General features: G+C 44.5%; 5 protein-coding genes across 5 annotated transcripts in view; all 5 read left to right on the top strand.

The window, feature by feature from the left end:
- The window catches only part of SARC_06456 (hypothetical protein), a gene marked incomplete at its 5' end in the record, with an annotated part of 5,522 nt that extends 2,606 nt beyond the window's left edge, over positions 1-2,916 (top strand). The window contains 5 exons of the mRNA XM_014299636.1: positions 813-943; positions 1,212-1,299; positions 1,446-1,503; positions 1,747-1,886; positions 2,155-2,916. Of these exons, the coding sequence (XP_014155111.1) occupies positions 813-943; positions 1,212-1,299; positions 1,446-1,503; positions 1,747-1,886; positions 2,155-2,241 (504 nt within the window). The 3' untranslated portion in view covers positions 2,242-2,916. The remainder of the gene's footprint in view (positions 1-812; positions 944-1,211; positions 1,300-1,445; positions 1,504-1,746; positions 1,887-2,154) is intronic.
- Positions 2,917-8,103: 5,187 nt separating this feature from the next.
- SARC_06455 (hypothetical protein) lies at positions 8,104-8,313 on the top strand (the record flags this gene model as incomplete). The annotated part of the gene is made up of 1 exon (XM_014299635.1): positions 8,104-8,313. One exon carries the CDS (start codon positions 8,104-8,106, stop codon positions 8,311-8,313), a length of 210 nt encoding a protein of 69 aa, XP_014155110.1.
- Positions 8,314-9,071: 758 nt separating this feature from the next.
- Positions 9,072-9,882, top strand: SARC_06454 (hypothetical protein; the record flags this gene model as incomplete). Its single annotated transcript, XM_014299634.1, has 2 exons — positions 9,072-9,465; positions 9,626-9,882. The coding sequence occupies 2 exons, from the start codon at positions 9,072-9,074 to the stop codon at positions 9,880-9,882; spliced, it is 651 nt and encodes a 216-aa protein (XP_014155109.1).
- Positions 9,883-10,956: 1,074 nt separating this feature from the next.
- On the top strand, positions 10,957-12,792 carry SARC_06453 (hypothetical protein; the record flags this gene model as incomplete). Its single annotated transcript, XM_014299633.1, has 3 exons — positions 10,957-11,484; positions 11,580-11,889; positions 11,993-12,792. 3 exons carry the CDS (start codon positions 10,957-10,959, stop codon positions 12,790-12,792), a joined length of 1,638 nt encoding a protein of 545 aa, XP_014155108.1.
- A 231-nt stretch (positions 12,793-13,023) lies between these two features.
- Positions 13,024-13,212, top strand: SARC_06452 (hypothetical protein; the record flags this gene model as incomplete). The annotated part of the gene is made up of 1 exon (XM_014299632.1): positions 13,024-13,212. A coding segment is annotated over one exon (189 nt), but the record flags the coding sequence as incomplete, so codon positions are not given.
- Between the last annotated feature and the right edge of the window lie 4,022 nt (positions 13,213-17,234).

Below are 17,234 nucleotides of genomic sequence, written 5' to 3'. Positions count from 1 at the left end.
ACTATCCCTGTGCGTGTGTGTGTGTTTGTGTGTATGTTTATTAGTATATATATATATGTATGTATATGTATATATCTATATATATATATATATATACATCTGTATATATATATATATATATACATCTGTATATATTTATATCTATATATGTGTGTGTGTATATGCATACATATATATGAGAATATGTATATATATATGTGTGTGTGTGTGTGTGTGTATCGTTTGTGTGTTGGTGGGTTTGGATGTATGTACGTGTGTGTGTATATGTATGTTGTGTTTGTTAGTTTGATTCCTATGTGTTGATGGATATGTTTGTTTGTATTGTAACTATCTATAATAACTATTTAATCGTTCTACATATTATTGTTACTGATTGAGCTCCTTGATAGATGATAGTGCACATCGCTTCAGTATTTACCGTTAGTGATAGGTACGCTGTTTGTCGTGTCAATTATATCGTGTATTGTGATAAATGTGTATAGTATGCTGTCAAAATAGTGGGTTGTCCCCAATGCAATGCTTTTGTGTGGTATCGAGAATATAGTAAGCGAATCTCTAATTTCATCAAGCTTCAAACGAATCTGCAGATGTGCCAAATGTTTTGTACAAATGTACTACTCACGCCCATGATTTGTCTGTATATATATATATAACAAACCCTGGTATTTCTGTAATTCACTTGTGCATTTGTATGAACAGAATATAATATTGGAGGTATGAGACGTTTCTTCGATGGTTTCAAATATGGAGTCTCGCTAGTACTGAAATGCTTAAAAAAATTACCTTCTTCATTCTTGGATATTGATTTCTAGTCCCTGGTTGCGCGCAATTTGTTGGTTCCACCTCTCAATTTCTCCATGGTTGCTTCCGGAGTGTATCGCTCAGGATATCCGGGTACCAAAAACTACTCATTTCTGCGGAAGCTAGGCCTGCGCACAGTAGTGTAAGTGCGAGGAGTGACTATTTCTCACGTACAGTCTCATGATTTCATTCCGGATTGATCGTCAAGAGCTGTATCTTAAAATAAAAACTCTTTTAGTCTGGAACTAAAGCCATCGCTGTGATGATATTACCCAAGTTTTTGACCGTGCGATATGAAACATTCTTAAGCCAATGAACTTTTGCGCAAAGATACCAATGTGCTAAAGTCCTGGGCACGAATGTTTGACTTTCGATACTCATCACCTTTTACGAATTCAATCAAACCACAGATGTCTCTCAGACATCGAAAACTTGAATGCAGATTTCTATCAGACAGAAGGTATCCGATTCATCCACATGCCCATAGTTGGCAATAAGGTAAACCTATGTCAGTGTGCTTCACTCACGCGTTGGCAATATTCGTCCATTGGATTTCACGGAGTCGCTTTGTACATGCGCTTGTCTCTGCCTGACTCAACAATGTCTCTAATAAGTACATACGATATATTTCGCTGATTTTTTAGGAACCATTCACTCGGATTCCTGAAGATGTAGCGTCGGAGGTGCTGGACACTCTCTTAGGTGAGTGGTTATACATGCAAAAACTGCGGTCCTAATTGTCGCAGGCGATAGAAGAGAAGCCACCAGGACACTGGTGCCAGATCTTCCTTTCTCGATGCAGCCGAGTATTTAATCTGTTGAAAACGATGCAGCAGAGTATTTAGTCTGTTGAAAACGACGCGCATCGTCGGTTTCGCACATGGATCAGCAAAAGAGTTTTGTATTGCCTTATCGATCATCGGCTCAATATTCTGTCAAACACAGATCGTCGCAATCACCCAGTCTTGATCCACTGCAATAAGGGAAAACATAGAGTTGGCTGTATGATTGGCTGCCTGCGGAAAGCACAGAAGTGGTCCATGATCTTTCTGTTCGATGAATATCAACGCTTCTCTGGTACCAAGGTATTCTGCCATCAAATTTTGATATATCAACCAAGCCTCGTGGCGGAATTGGTAGATCCTTCGAATGCACAGGATCTTACTACTATTTGATCGGAGACAAGGTTCATCAGAGGCTGTGAACCTCCTGGTGTTCACCATCTTTGAACTCGGGCGAACGGCCGTTGTACAATTAGCATTGCTCGAATATTCGAGGAAAAATATTCTGTGCCATTGCTCACCACCGCATGATGTATGTCAAGTAAGAATGTCTGTCACATTTTTCATACAGGTCCGTATCTTAGATCAACAGTTTATTGAGCTCTTCAACATTGACACTATCGCAATCGACAAGAGGAAGCAATTGGCGGAGTGGTGATAGATCGAATACAACGATTCCAGGCATGAAACCGAACGCATTCGGGCACTGGAATCTCCTTTATACGCGCACTCAAGTGCCTGTGCGCATGTACGATCGAGCTGTTGATAAAGTGTCTCTGTGGGCAGTTACGTACAGACCGAGGTCAGCGACCCACCTATTTTCAGCCTACTGTGTGCTGTTTTATCTGAAATCCCAGTTTTCTGTCCGCGTGAGCTGCTAAAATATTATGGATGATATCAAATCTGTCATATCGTGGAGAAAGACTTCGTCCTTGACCCTAGTACTGCCGCGAAAGCGTCGATACATAAATAGTCGACGTTTTTGAGGACTTCATGGTTAGCATTTGCCCTCACCAATCGTTAGGCTGAGCCGCTGGAAATGTGGGGAGCATATCGTACGAATTTACCGTGGCTGAAGCGCATTAATTTAATCCCACAAAATACCGGTACTTGAGCCCGTCCAAAATCTGGTATATACCTTTTTCGGTGTGAATGAACACCAATTTTGTATAAACATAAGCGCCAACATGGTCAGGGAAGAGAAATTATGCGGGTGAATGAGGTGTCATGGCACCACAGAGCGCTTGCAGTGGCATTCGATTCTCGCGGATTGGCCTCAGATATTACTATTCACATCGTTGTATGTTTCAGTTCAACAGTGAGGAAGCTAAAGCATTCACGCGTTGTAAACATGCATTGTATGGTGCAGCGAATATGTTTAACTTTGTGTTATCGTATCTCACTTCGCACTCATTGGTAAAGTATAGTTGAAATATTAACCCTGACAGCTAAATCTTCTAAAGAGACGGATGCGAGAGCAAGAGAATTGCGGACAGGCCTTTTAGCGCCAGTTGCAATTTTAATAGTTTTATTGTAGTCGAGAGGGAACAAGTGAATGTGAGCATTTAATACCATATTGGCTTTTTGGAATGTGTATCTCGTATAATGTTCTATTTGGCGAACCTTGTCAATTACAAATTGAATCGCATATCTATGCAATTCATGCTTGACTTTGGGACACCTAGCATACCGATGAAACCGCTTGTTACATAACAGCCAATACTGTATATACGTAGAAAGCATAACATTGTGGCTGCCACATGTATACAATATTCGGTATTGAATATGTGTATCATTCATTGTGAATGGATGTGTCAGCATATGTGTACATTTGCATGCGTACCTATATAGGAATACCAAACTGTGTCCCGGGCAGGAGCCATACTGTAGAGTTGTACTCTCAATTTGTTCGAAAAGCTGCACTACGTCTGGTCCCATCTCACAAGTGGCCCCGGTTGATTTGGCTGTGAATACAACAGCAATGGGTTCTGCTATAACCGACATTGCCGAGCAAAATAAATACATGACTGTGGTCAAAGCGTCGGTATGTATGGAGCAGTGTTGGAATGTTACTTGTTCCGTCACCCATCTTATTGTTCAGCTTCAAAAATTGTAAATGAGACTTAGTGGTGCAATTTGTGTTATCTCTGTGACCCTCAAATAAATGTTTTAGTATCTCATGTTCTGTTTTTATCTTAGTCTGGAAATATTGCACAGATGTGATATTTTATTATCATGGTTATATGGGATGTATACGAACGGCCTTTATGCTGAACATTGATCAACCTTCCACAAATTTCCGTTTGACAAGCCTTGTAGTTTCGATTTCTCTCAGTTTCGAGGGAGTAACTGTAGTGGTATCGGTGTGATCATTCATATGGACATACTGTCGACCCCTAATTGGCCAGTGCAATACCTCTAACTTTTTTAGGATGCATGATTTGGAGGTGCAGATTGCACCGAAGCCATCGCCGGATGTGTCTATGTACGCCAGTGGGAACTGGATTTTACAACCCCAACCTTGCACGATTATGTCATTGTTCTATTTGAAGTGAGATTTCAGCATATGGAGGGGTTTGAACCACCCATAGTGATTGTTACTGATATGTCCATCATATGGTAGGCAAGGCTGCGTTTTATTTGCCATTTTGGAGCTATCGAGTTCGGATTTCATCGGCGAGCTGGATCGGTCTTTCTCAACAGTGAAGAGCGCTGCTTCATTTGAGGGCTGACAATTAGGCCCAAGAACGACAGAAACCACCGAAAACGCAACCGGGGTTGTCTTCAATCCACACTACTGTGGGACCAACTTGTCCGCATTTTGCGTTAAATTTCATGCCACACCCATCCCGTGTTTCCTGGTAGATTGGTCTTGTGCCCGCCTTCCGAACCAGGTTTTCAGTGTGTTTGTCAGATACGTATGAGCCACCCACTTCCACCAGCAGTTCTTGTGTCTGTTTGTTCAACTTTTCGATAGCCTCCTGAAGACTGGTTAACTGAGAATGCGCATTGGATTCAAGGAGGGCAAAATCGACCGACTTCACAACAGGTTGAATCTTCAGTATATTTTGCAGCAATTCGTTCGCGATATCAAGGGTCACATCACTTTCTCGAAGTATTTCCAGCTTAAAATTAGTTTACTCGATTTTGAATTGAGACTGTCGATATCGTTCCATTTCCTACAGGCTTTGAAATTTATTTTGTCGTTAAAAAGATACATGAAGGCGCACATCTCCATGTCTTGTGTGTGCTCGAAAGATTCAAGTATTCTGGGACATGAGTTAAAACCTTCAGCTCTTGAACGGCATTCTTACCTGGTACGTCGAAGTCGAAATGAAACATCAGGGTTTTTACGTCCTCCTTCTTTGTTACACGTGCAATTGCCGCAGTGTTCGTCGTGGCGACCTCAAGAGCTTGTTTGAGCACTGTACGGATAGTACAAGTCGGCTTTGTTTTTGATGTGGGAATAGCATAATCCTTCATAATTGACTGTCGGATTGTCGTTAGTCTACATAGAGCGTGAGGTTTCATAACTCCTTCATCATATTCTTGTAGGCCCCTGAAGACATTAGTTTATGCCACTTTGAAGTGTACTGTGCTGGAGAGTGATGTGAGACAATCACTAAAGTATCGTTTGTTTTGTATAGGCAAGATCGGACACTCCAAACATCTGCGACAGCCAGAAATGGTCTGGATAGAAGTGTGCGTTCATTGTTGGATTACACGAAACGGTTCATCAGGTGTTTATCCACTTCTTCTCGGACCAATACTTCTTCTCTGAATCAACAGACAGTATATCGCATATCAGCAGGAAGCGCTTACTTAAGATTACAATCTTAACTCATAGTATCTCTCCTTTTAATTTAGTATACCAGTGCTGACCAAGTGGAAACGTGTTCGATAATTCCGTATAATGGGCTCAAATTCACACCAAGTTCGTCACTGCCTTCATAAAAAAATTTTAAGGTACATTGAGCATTTCATGTCGTATCACCTTTCATGCGAATAGAGTCACATTAACATGTCCCAACTGTCAATGTGTTACAACCACGAGATGTGCATTCATATAAACCAATTTTGTACTTAAAAACCCGTACTGCTGGTATTTTTGTGTGTACATCCATGGTGCATTGAAGCAGCGCTCCAGTCCGCTGCCAGTTGAATATAGAACACCATACTTCATATCAACGCCGACAGCGATAATGTTGTGCAGAGTAATTTATGACTCTCCCATAGTTAATGTACCCTGTTTCCATCTCTTGTATATGTCCAGGATTCGTCGGATTCCACACAGTATACAGTGAGGTCATTATCGTGAAACCACGGTAGGTACGGACAAGAAGAACGGTAGTGGTTGGCAAACATTCAATAGTGAATCGGAGCAGTTTGTTGTCGCTAATATTAAGGTATAATTCTTTAAATGTCTCGTTGATCAGTGCTGTGCAAATTCAATTCAACTCGGCTTGAAGCACGTCAGAAATGATAATTCTATACTCGTCGCAACGTCAGGACTTTCACGAACGCAGCCATTCCATTCGAAAATTGTGTTGATACTTTACGAACATGAAGTGCTAAATTTTTTGATAAGATCTCAAAGTAGTACGTCGTGATGCGGGAAGTAGGTCGCCCATAAGCTCTGGATGGTGTCAACTAGCTTTATATAGCGATTGGAACTTATGTACCTTGCGTTCTGGCACATGAACTTAGAGACACGGGTACTCCTGTTGATCGAATTCAAGCATGTTCATTTTTTCGTACTTACTCGCTTGTCTCGAAAGTCAGGATGAATTAGCAATTGTCAGCAGTGGTACATTATGTATACCGCCTTCGCATTGTCAGTTTATTGATAATTAAGCCCACTTATGTACTTTAATCATAATCATGGTCCCTATCGTCTTCTTCGTGATGCACGATTGACCGATTTACAGATATATAAATCGTCTTCAAGTTTTACATCGCTTCACTGACTTTTGTTGAACTAAAAATTACAGGATATTGCTTAAAAATCGTAGACCTTTGTATCATTTTGAGCAATCTTGAGCAATTTGAGCTGATGTTACAGGGGAAATTGAGTAATATTGGGTGCGCGAACTGTCGTACGGGAGAGAATAGTTTCCGTGACAAACTGTAAGCTTCGCAAGAAATGACGTAATTTTCGATGTTTTCAAAGCTCGTTATAGGTGGTTGCAACGCACAGCATTTGTATTAATACCTGCATACTTTATGTGGTCGTTGTTTCACGATGCGTCTATCGCCCTGTTAAATTTTTTTCCGTCAAATGTAGCGCATTTAATCAGCGTCTATGCGTCTAGGCTAACACGGCAGGGTGGCTATTTCATCAGACAATGGTCGATATAGCCACGATATTCGTTTTTCTACTGCCTGTTGCTTGCTACCGCTGATGGTATCAAAATAAGCTCCAGGTTACACAGACTGTATTCAGAACCGGGAACTAAAAACAATACCTTTACTTGCTTTTCTACACGAGGGTATGAAAACGAGGGAACAGAAGATCCTTCGAACCGTTTGTTATCCTCACGTCACACCTTCCTATCCCTTTTCATCGGTTCACCTCAGAGTGGCGCTGAAGAAGAGCCTATACGATTTTGAACGAGAAGGAGATACGACTGTAGGTTTGTCTACACATCTTTTAACACGTTACAAATGTTACTGTTTATAAATAAATACTATCATGGACTTGAACCAAGAGTTGATGATTCCCAAATAGCGAGTTTTAAAGCAGTTAACCTTGTGATATATTTTTCTATCTGATCTGTAATGTCTTACAGGATAAACGGTTCGGTACACAAGGTACCGAACAGCCAGAAAATATCGACATTAAAGGGTACCTGTCATATCATAACAAGATGTCAGAAAGGTGCCAGGGAGAATGTCTACAATTGGGTAATCATATTAGTGCGAGCAAGGTGAGCTATTAGGAAGGCAGGATATGGTAGGAACCAACAGAGGCTATGCCAGTTGAAAAAAAAAAATTCCCTATGCCAGGGAGCTATGGTAAAGTGCACCTGGCAATGAAGGAGGGATAGTGTTGACGTAAGAGAGCCTATTATGGAAGGTGTCAAAGGACACATGGCGTAAGGGGGCCGCAATGGTTGGTGGACTAGGTTGGTTGCCCGCAAGAGACAGCCGCATAGTGTCAATCTAGAGGCAACGATATGGTGTTGACGTGAGTGGATATGGTGAAGGCCTGCAGAAAGTAAGGGTTGACGCTATGCGAATGAGGAGTAGGATAGTAGGCCTAGAATGATAGAGGAGACGAGTGTTAAGGCTGGGTTGAACAGCTGGAGGATATATCGGATGGAAACACAATATATGTGTCCAGTCTGCAGTTTGGGACTTGGATACATGTCAAATAAACTGATCGTACATATATACATCTGTGCTACCATCTACAATTTGACATACCGGGTCAATGAGTTGGCTATTACTTACAACAATCTATACAAACACTATTTCGAGAGGTGCTGATTTTGTGCGTTAAATGATTTTGACTTCCAAAATGAGCGGGTGGTTCAATACTGAGCTACACGAAAGTGAATCCAACGCCGACAACAACACTATATGGAAATTCAAGAAGCTGGATTACCATGACACGTCGTTCTTACACCGATGGTTTGCTTGTTGGGAGGAAGCCAAGACAACCAAGACTAAAGGGAAGATATCCGCGGGGGTGAACCAAACTGTGACACTGCTCATGTGTGGAGTATAAGCTGATATCGAATATAAATCCAGAAACTACCATTATGAGAACGGAACAAAACACCATACGTACTTTTGGGCCCTGTGCAACTATGGTTAATAAGGGTCAGTCGGTACAGGTGCAGGGTTGGGCTACCAAGCTCAAGGGAGACCAGTATTGTCATCATAAGCAACGTCAAAAGATGACAAAGGAACTCTTTACTATTGGAGTGAGATCGATTGTGTTACATATGTCAGTGAAGTTCATCGAGGAAGAAGAGAGAGCTTCATGCTTGTCAACTTATGAGTCAGCGTACTATAAAGCTCCATCCGTTACTGATGACGACAGCGGTATTTTTTCACTAAGACAGTCTTCAGGTCGGGGGGGGGGGGGGGGGGGTCTGTGGCGCGCAAGAATGCACACCGGCTAAAGGCTGTGATGGAAGCCCGAGAGAAGGCGAACAGTGAGGCACCGGTGGGTTCAACTCATATCAGTGAAACAGTACAAAAGAAGATTGATGCTCTGGACGCAGCCTTGAAGAAAGTGATGGCCAGTAGTCAGCGGATCATAGAGGAGTACAGTCTGGATGTACCTCCACCCTAAAAACGGATAAACAAATATATATAAACATCCACGACAACAGATTCGCTATGGGATATTCACCCCTGAAACAATTAGCTTCTTTACTGAGCAAACCCAGGATGGAATAGCCAACCTATGTGGCTGTGAGAACTCGTGGCAGACAGCTGGATAACTCTATTGCTGAATTTGACAAATTGGTGTTGTATATGTTTTCGACGTGTCTGGAGGGCAATGCTCGTGAAGCATTCATCATCATATTCACGGGTATGGGTGGCTACGCGGTTTTGTCCAATATGATTGGACTACGTATGAGGACAGTGATAAGAACCCGCGGTGGAAGAAAGGCCGTTACGACAGAAAGAAAGAGGAGAAGTACGACCGGGATGCACGAGATAGCTCGGTACTGTCCAACAGGTCGTTTGGTGGAAGGGACCGTGATCGCAGCAGTGATAGGGGTAGCGATGACAGATCCAGATCCAGAGGTAGGAGTGACGAGCGTGATGGTAACGACGATAGGCGAAGATAGCAATCTCCGGTTAGAGGTGGCTCGTTGCCTCAAGGTTACAAGTGCTACACGTGTGGGGGTACCGACCACTGGAGGTCTGACCTCAATATGAGAAGTAGAAGCCGGTGGCAACGGCTAGTACTCGGAAGAATTGACTAGCAGATGAAAAACCTTCTGTGGGCGGTACGGTAGGAGAGTCCCAGGTGGCTTTGTATTGTGATACGGGCTCATATCCCTCTATGATACACCATTCAGTGATGGAGAAGGAAGGGTTGAAGCAGGTGAAGATACCCCGCGAGGGTTTGAAAGCTTATGACGGGTCGTTGAAATTATCTCCAATGTACGGAGTCAAGACCTGTATATCTATAGAGTTATTTAACACAGATACAGACCAACTATGCTCTTTTCAGACAGATGAAATTTTGTATTACGTCTTAGAGGTGGTGCCGATGGGTAAAGAGGCGACACTGGGCTTCATAACACAAAGGGATAATCATTTTTTTTTGGGATAAACGCAAGGAACCACCAGTGTTCCGTATGACAGTAAGCGTTTGGCCGGAACCAGCGGCGTCGTTAGTATATAAAGCACCCGAGACAATCTATAATATGGAGATACTACCGCTTCAAGAAGAAGTAATAACGGGTCAGAATATGATTTTATACACATGGAAAAGATGGTTAGAGGCCTAGGTGTCTCGGAGGAGGATATTGAGGCTATGAAGGACAAGTGGCGTAGGTGTGCGTACCGCAGAGATCAGTCTCATGAGTCGCATAGCCACGCGAAGTGATGCTATTCCATCGCGTATCATCTACAAGATTCGAGAGCCAGTGAGGGCAGCAGTAGAGAAGCTCAAGCTCAACAAGTAGTTAGAGACGAGTATTATTCGGAAGAGCTACGGTGGAGGCGAGTGATTGGCGTCGAACATATTCGCAGAAAAGGTGAAAGGTGCTGCTCAGACAACGGATGATGGTAATCGGATGTGCCAAGCTTACGTAGGGCTTATATGCCGAGTGAAGAGGAGTTGCGCATGCACATATGCAATGCATGGCGAACAACAATCACAGACAACGCCAATAGATTTAATCAATGCACAATAGATGAGCGCGACAAACATAAAATGGCTTTATTACTAGTGACGGCGAGATATGTGAACTCATAGGGGCTGGCTTTGGTTTAACGGTAGTGCCAGCACAGTACACGACGAAGAATTAGTATAGTTTCCAAACAGTAGAGGTTTTCTTGTGTTTCGTGGACGATTCTGTCACGTGCACGAACGAGGAGGATGATTTGCCACATGAGGCACGAGCAGGTCTCCTGTGTGTGCTGCCTGATTCCGAAGCAAGGAAACAATTGCTCCCAATTATAACATATGTGTGCACTACAGACCAGTCCGTTCCGCATGGAATGGTCTTGTCTCCCAGTGAGCGTAGGGCGGATGAGAAGAACTGGAGGTGCTTAGGGCAGCTGGAGGATGCGGCGATCGCGTCTAATACCAAGTTTAATGCGGTAAATGCCTAAGTCGGTACCGAAATCGTTCTATGGCCGGTTGTGGTACGATTGTTTTGTTACCATTTCCGACGAACGTATGCAAGGGATTGCGAGGTTAGTTATACCGAAGAGTAAGGACGAGCTCTCGGCATTCGTTTGCATGATGGCTTGGTGGAGCTGTACCATTCCGGGCTTGAGCGGCCGGTTGGCTCCTCTTACCAATCAGACCAAAGAAGGGGTTCGTTTCGATATGAATCTGGAGTGCCAGATAGCTTACTCGGATTGCATGTTTCTTCTAACCAACGGTATTAGCCTGTATGCGCCGGAACCAGAGGAAGAGCTTCATGGTTATCCGGATGCTAGCGAGGTGGCCTTGGAGGAAACCTTAATGATACAAAGGGCGCCGAAGGAGGTGCTTCGCTTGGGAGGTGAGATTCGTGGTTGGGCTGACGAGATGGAGCGACAGAGACTTCATAGGAAAGGTGTTAATCCTTGGCGTATGATCGGGCGGTCTAACATTAGAATGATGCACAGGTTCGGTACTGGTGGCCCACCTCGAAGGGATGGATGCCCAATAAACAGAGCCTCTCGTGCGATGGAACAAATAAGGGAAAAGAGCTGTCTCGTGAGATAATGGATGAGCAATTGTCAATGGCTCTGACGGTGTGGGACCGTCGTCATGTATGATATGAATTTTATGTTCTGCGCCGGCTTCTACAGTTCAAATTGCCAACATCAATGAAGAATTACGAACTTGCGGCTACCGAGTTTCTGATAAGCAAGACTATCTTCATGAACATGCGGTCGGTGTATGTGTTTGTCATCCATTCGGATCACAAGGCGCTCACGTCGCTGTTGAAGGGTGAGCCGGTTTCACCGGATACTTTGTCCATCAAGAAGATCGCTTGGATCCAAAGTGGTAACGGTTGGACGCGAACGATGGCCAGGTCTGGAGTTCGACTTGTTTGCGACCAAGGAGAACACACATTTGCCCATTGCGCTTCTGATGAAGAGGGAGGGGGCACATGGGGTGGGAGTGCCGATACAGTTTCGCTGGACGTTCTTTTACTGGGTTAACTCGCCGTGGGATGAGGTTGAGACGTTTTTGGCTTCCTTGCTTTCTTTTGATTCAGCGGAGACGGTCGCTATAGTGCCGGTTTGGTCGGGAGCTACCTGGTTTTCGACATATTGTGCCATACTTAGCGAAGCGCCGATCGTGGTACCTCCTGAGGCAGATACGTTCTTTGGAGAGCATGGTCAGCCTCTTGAACCTCCGTCATGGGGATGTTGCTTGATTGGTCGAATACAGAGCGCCTGCGTGAAACCTCTGCAGTATCCACCGCAGAGTTTCGGGAATACTTTAGGTTTCCAGCGCCGGCCGTTCGGAATGCGTAATCTCTACGGGCCTACCATACCATGTATGACCGTGTTAACGCGGGTAGAGCAAAGTAACTCAAACAAGGAGAGACGGAAACCAGTGATGGCGATGCATTGCGTGCTGAGCTCCGTCGGCAAGCGGTTGAACGAGAAGATGAGTATGAACAACGTGTGCGTCCTTTACAGGGAGCCTGTGTTTGCAAAGATTATGACGTTGCAAGAACCAGAGGATCAGATAGATGAACAGTTGGATGCAGTTTCGACCCAGGACACGGATATGCACACTGCTGCAGGTAAGGACTTTCAGGTAGGTGTGGTGATGCCTTCTCCGGTCGTGAATTTGGTCGATGAGTTCGAGATTACTGACCATGATCGTGTTTTGAATGATGTTCTTATGGTGACTTGCGATACAAGTAGTCCATTAAAAGACCTATTGGTTGGCCAGGGGCCAGTCGTGTCGGATGCGCCGTGTGCACCGTTTTCGTTGGTGGGGTTTCAAAGCTCAGGGACACCTTGGCTAGCACGGGGTCAGCTTCTTTGCATGAACCGTTTGTAAAGTTCACAGATGAGATTCCTGTATCTAGCGACACCAGGCTTGTTCAGAGCATGTATTAGATAGTGAGGTTGAGGTTGGTTTACCTAGTATGAACGATGGTTCTGTAGCGATGGAAGGTGGGGCTGGTGATAATGACAGTCACGAGGATATGCGTGAACTCGTAGAACAGGAGCGCCATAGTTTTGAGGACGAACTGGCGGCTTGTGACAAGCGTTGGCTGGAGCGTATTGTATGAGTCAGAGAAAGGTTGAAGATGACGCGGCCGGCATCGGTTGCGAGGGAGAGCCATTACCTGACCCTCTCGAGACTTCTGAGTTGCGGCAACAGCAAGAGTCAGTCCCAAACGAGTATCGACATACTGGCTGGGGGAAGCGTCGAGAAAATCCCAGATGTGGAGCCAAGAGCACATTCAGAAATCAGGTACGCACAGTAGCGAGAGCGTCCGTACACGGTTTCTGACCGCGTCGAGGACGATGGCGCGGACGTCGTTGTAACGTTCGAGCGGAAGAAGGAGGCGCAGAAGAATCGCAAAGCACCACATACGTTAGAGAATGTTCTGGATGAACTGACATGGATCAGCACCAGTGCTAAAGGGGTGCGCGTGTCGTTTGAGGTGGTGCTCGCGATAGTTTGGCGGCTACACTATCGCTTCATATGCGCTAGACCTACCCGCCTCCGGGGCCTATTGCAAGATAAGCTAGGTTGGAACGTTCCCACAAATTCACTGGCGGACGTTGTCGACTCGTGCACAACGTGTATTGCACGACGAGGAATGGATCACAGTTTGTGTAACGAGGGGTTGCTTTGTCAGTCTCCTTAAGCAAAGGCTTTTGGGGTGACATGGCACATCGATTATCACTACCATACTCGCAGTGCAGATGGCTACAATTATTTGCTTCACCACCACCAGCGGAGCGGCCAATGAGACGGCATGAACATACTTTCCAGGAATAAAGAGGTTCGTGAAGCAGCAACTTAGCCCGTGGTTGTTGATGAGGACAGGCCACATTTGATGGCCTATGAGTTTACCAACTGGTGCGCACAACGTCTCATTACCGTACATCCGGTGCAGAAAGACCGTCACAATGGCAATGGGCTTGCGGAGATATTGTGTCGTACGTGCAATATATAAATGTCTCGTTGTCTGCCGGCGAGTCAGCAGACAACTTAGCCTGATGCAGTGGCTGAGTTTATATCGGCGTATAATTCGACCCGCTCGTCGGTATCAGGTATGGCTCCGTTCATGTTGGCTACAAATGTGTGGGTCTCCTCCCATCATGCAAACGCCGATATCGTGGAACTGCTGTGTATGGACAGAGATGACCTAGCAGCCTAGGAGATGCTGTAGCCAGAGCCGCTTGAGCTGGACAATTGTGAACGACCGAGTGCAGCTTGCACAGGCCCGGGCTGCTAAAACGTGGAGAGTGAATGTACCGATGTTCAACGTTGGGCGAGTTGTTATGACGAAACCAGTTCAAGTACCGCACAAGTCACAACATGACTGTGTTGTGCCATCAGATGTGGTGGCATTAGATCCGCCGGTTTACTACATCGTGGGAATGCGAGCGACACGAAACTTGTACCGCGTTCACGTGGCTGACATGCAGGCTTACAGGGTATCTCTGGTGGAGCCGGAAAGGGGCAGAGCTAAACGGTGTCTTACGGGTGCGGTGTACTTAAACTGACTAATGTATAAGAGCCTGTTTAAGGATGCTCCTTAGGAGGAGCGGGACGAGATGGTAGGAGCAGCGAAGTGGCAAATGCTGTTAATTGCTGCTGGCATTGTTGGATTAGCTTGACGCATGACAAGAATCTTGAGCGGATTATCGGGTTTGAGAGACCAGGGACGAGGAGCTGGTGGCGAGGCATGTAAGGACGCGGTTTGTTCCGGTGTGACGGAGTGCTGTAAGGAGGGGCTACTGCCTGAATTACAGCAGTCAATATGTTATATAGGAGACATATGTTGAATACGTGGGCCGCGAAGAGAGATGCCAGAGAGACCAGGGACGAGGAGCTGGTGGCGAGGCATGTAAGGACGCGGTTTGTTCCGGCGTGACGGAGTGCTGTAAGGAGGGGCTACTGCCTGAATTACAGCAGTCGATATGATATATAGGAGACATATGTTGAATACGTGGGCCGCGAAGAGAGATGCCAGAGTCTGGCAAGATCAAGAGAGATGCCAGCGTGTGGCAGGATCAAGAAATGAATGGTCAGGTCTAAAGCAGGGTTATCAGTTAGCCGGTGGAAGACATGATAAATACAAAATATAACACAACATCACGCACCGTGCATGACTAGACAGAAGTCATACGGTCTTATATTTACATATTCAAGCTGCGTTGACAGGAGTCACCTGATTCATTTGAAACAACTACGATCAATCCTGTGGACGGGAAAAACGGATCACTAACGCCCTACGTCCTCGGGGGGATGTAATGTCCTACAGGATAAACGGTTCGGTACACTAGGTACCAAACAGCCAGCAGATATCGATACTAAAGGGTACCTGTCATATCATAACAAGATGTCAGAAGGGTGCCAAGGAGAAGGTCGGGAATCTGGTAATCATATTAATGCGAGCACGGTGAGCTAATAGGAACGCAGGATATGGTAGGAACTAACAGAGGCTATGTCAGGGAGCTACTGTAAAGTGCATCTGGCAATGAAGGAGGGAGAGTGCTGCCGTAAGAGAGCCTATTACTGAAGTTGTCAAATGACACCTAGCGTAAGGGGACCGTAGCGGTTGGTGGATTAGGTTGGTTGCCCGCAAGAGAGAGCCGCATAGTGTCGATTTAGAGGCAACGATATGGTGGTGACGTAAGTGGATATAGTGAAGGCCTATAGGAAGTAAAGGTTGACGCTATGTGAGTAAGGAGTAGGATAGTTATAGTCAAACCCGAGTTGTGCTTAGTCAAAATTGTTAAGTCTGAAATAAGTGAACTCAGTCAGAAGTGCCGTTATGAAAGGCGCGTCTGCTGTATTTATTAATCACGTTCCTATGTGGGACGAGATTTTCTCTAACAACGGCAGATTGTGAAAATCTCCGTATCTAAGATTATGGTCTCCTAGTTACTAAATAATGATGACATCTGATGAGTCATCATTTTTTTCGCACTAACTTATATATTCTAATATCCAGTCCGGTCCTCGGGTCCGTTCAATAAAATCCTTTTAGGCCCGAGCCTCTGATTCGGTCCTAAATATTTCACTTAGGTTCGGACCTCTTGGTCCGGTCCTAAATTCCTCTTGTCAGTCCGGTCCCGGTTCTAAATCCCCGTCTATGGTACTTTGTCTACATCCCCGCCAAGTTGAGTGCTGGCATTTTTCAATGATTATTTAAGCCATAATTCTGTGATAATTTATGAATAACAATATAAAGGTAATATCCTACACGGACCGTGGGGTTATTTCATCGTTAGAATTTACTATTTACCAATTATTACATATGTCGTAAATAACTGCGGCTAAAATATCACTCAGTCAACTGTAAACAGACTAAAAGTACCTGTTTTGTATTAAATTAATAAAATAGTTCCGTGCTATAAATATACCAAATGTAATAAAAATAAAATCATATATAAACTATTTTGTTATTATTTTTTATACATCAAACCCATGGTCGTAAATATACATTCTGTCGATTTTATGCCTTATAATTATACCTATTTAACAGTATATTTATTACATGACGAGTCATGTCTCAAACCATTGTCGATAATTAGCTGTTAATTGGTCACTATTGATAACAGCCTATGTGTCTCGCACAACGTATTGTCTTTTATTATATGTATATCCTAATTTGGCACGCGTCTCGCGTTTGACTATGTATACCCGGCTGTCGAATCCGTTAAAATCTATTAGACAATGCGTTACATTATTCCGTATTTAAAGTCCGTGTACATATGTAATACGTTTAACGGTTTGTGAATGTTAAGTCAACCGTGGTTGCCTTTTCTATTCTATTGTCTACGTAGTATGAAATCACCGTAAACCAATTTTCTATATGTTCTCCTGTAGTGTGTGTGTAATGGTTCATTAATTCCTGCATAAAGAAGAGTAGTTGTGGCACTATGCCCGATATTGTGATGTGCATGTGCGTGAAGCGGATACAGCATAGCATTGCACGTCCAGTCCCGCCATCAAATTGCTGATTGTGCGTTGAAATTGTGACGTGAGTGTCGTCAATCCAAAGGGAGCCGACGTAAACGAGTACTGCTGACTATCCCATGTAAACGAAAACATGTGCTGCGAATCGATGTGCACAGGTAACCGATGGTATGCGGTTGATAAGCCCAACGTGGTATGGTATCGCTTGCCCTTCAAGTTGCTATTGATCTCGTTGACCTTCGGAAGCGTAAACTGATCGCCCGGAATAAGTGCGTGGATCTGCCGCAGGTTCAAGCACACGCGCACATTAATAAGTTTACCAGTCGGTATATATA

The sequence above is a fragment of the Sphaeroforma arctica genome (assembly GCF_001186125.1).
Source record: "Sphaeroforma arctica JP610 unplaced genomic scaffold supercont1.461, whole genome shotgun sequence".
NCBI classification, from domain to species: domain Eukaryota; class Ichthyosporea; order Ichthyophonida; genus Sphaeroforma; species Sphaeroforma arctica.
The sequence above is the reverse complement of the archived record's forward strand: the minus strand, read 5'-3'. Positions and strand labels throughout refer to the sequence as shown.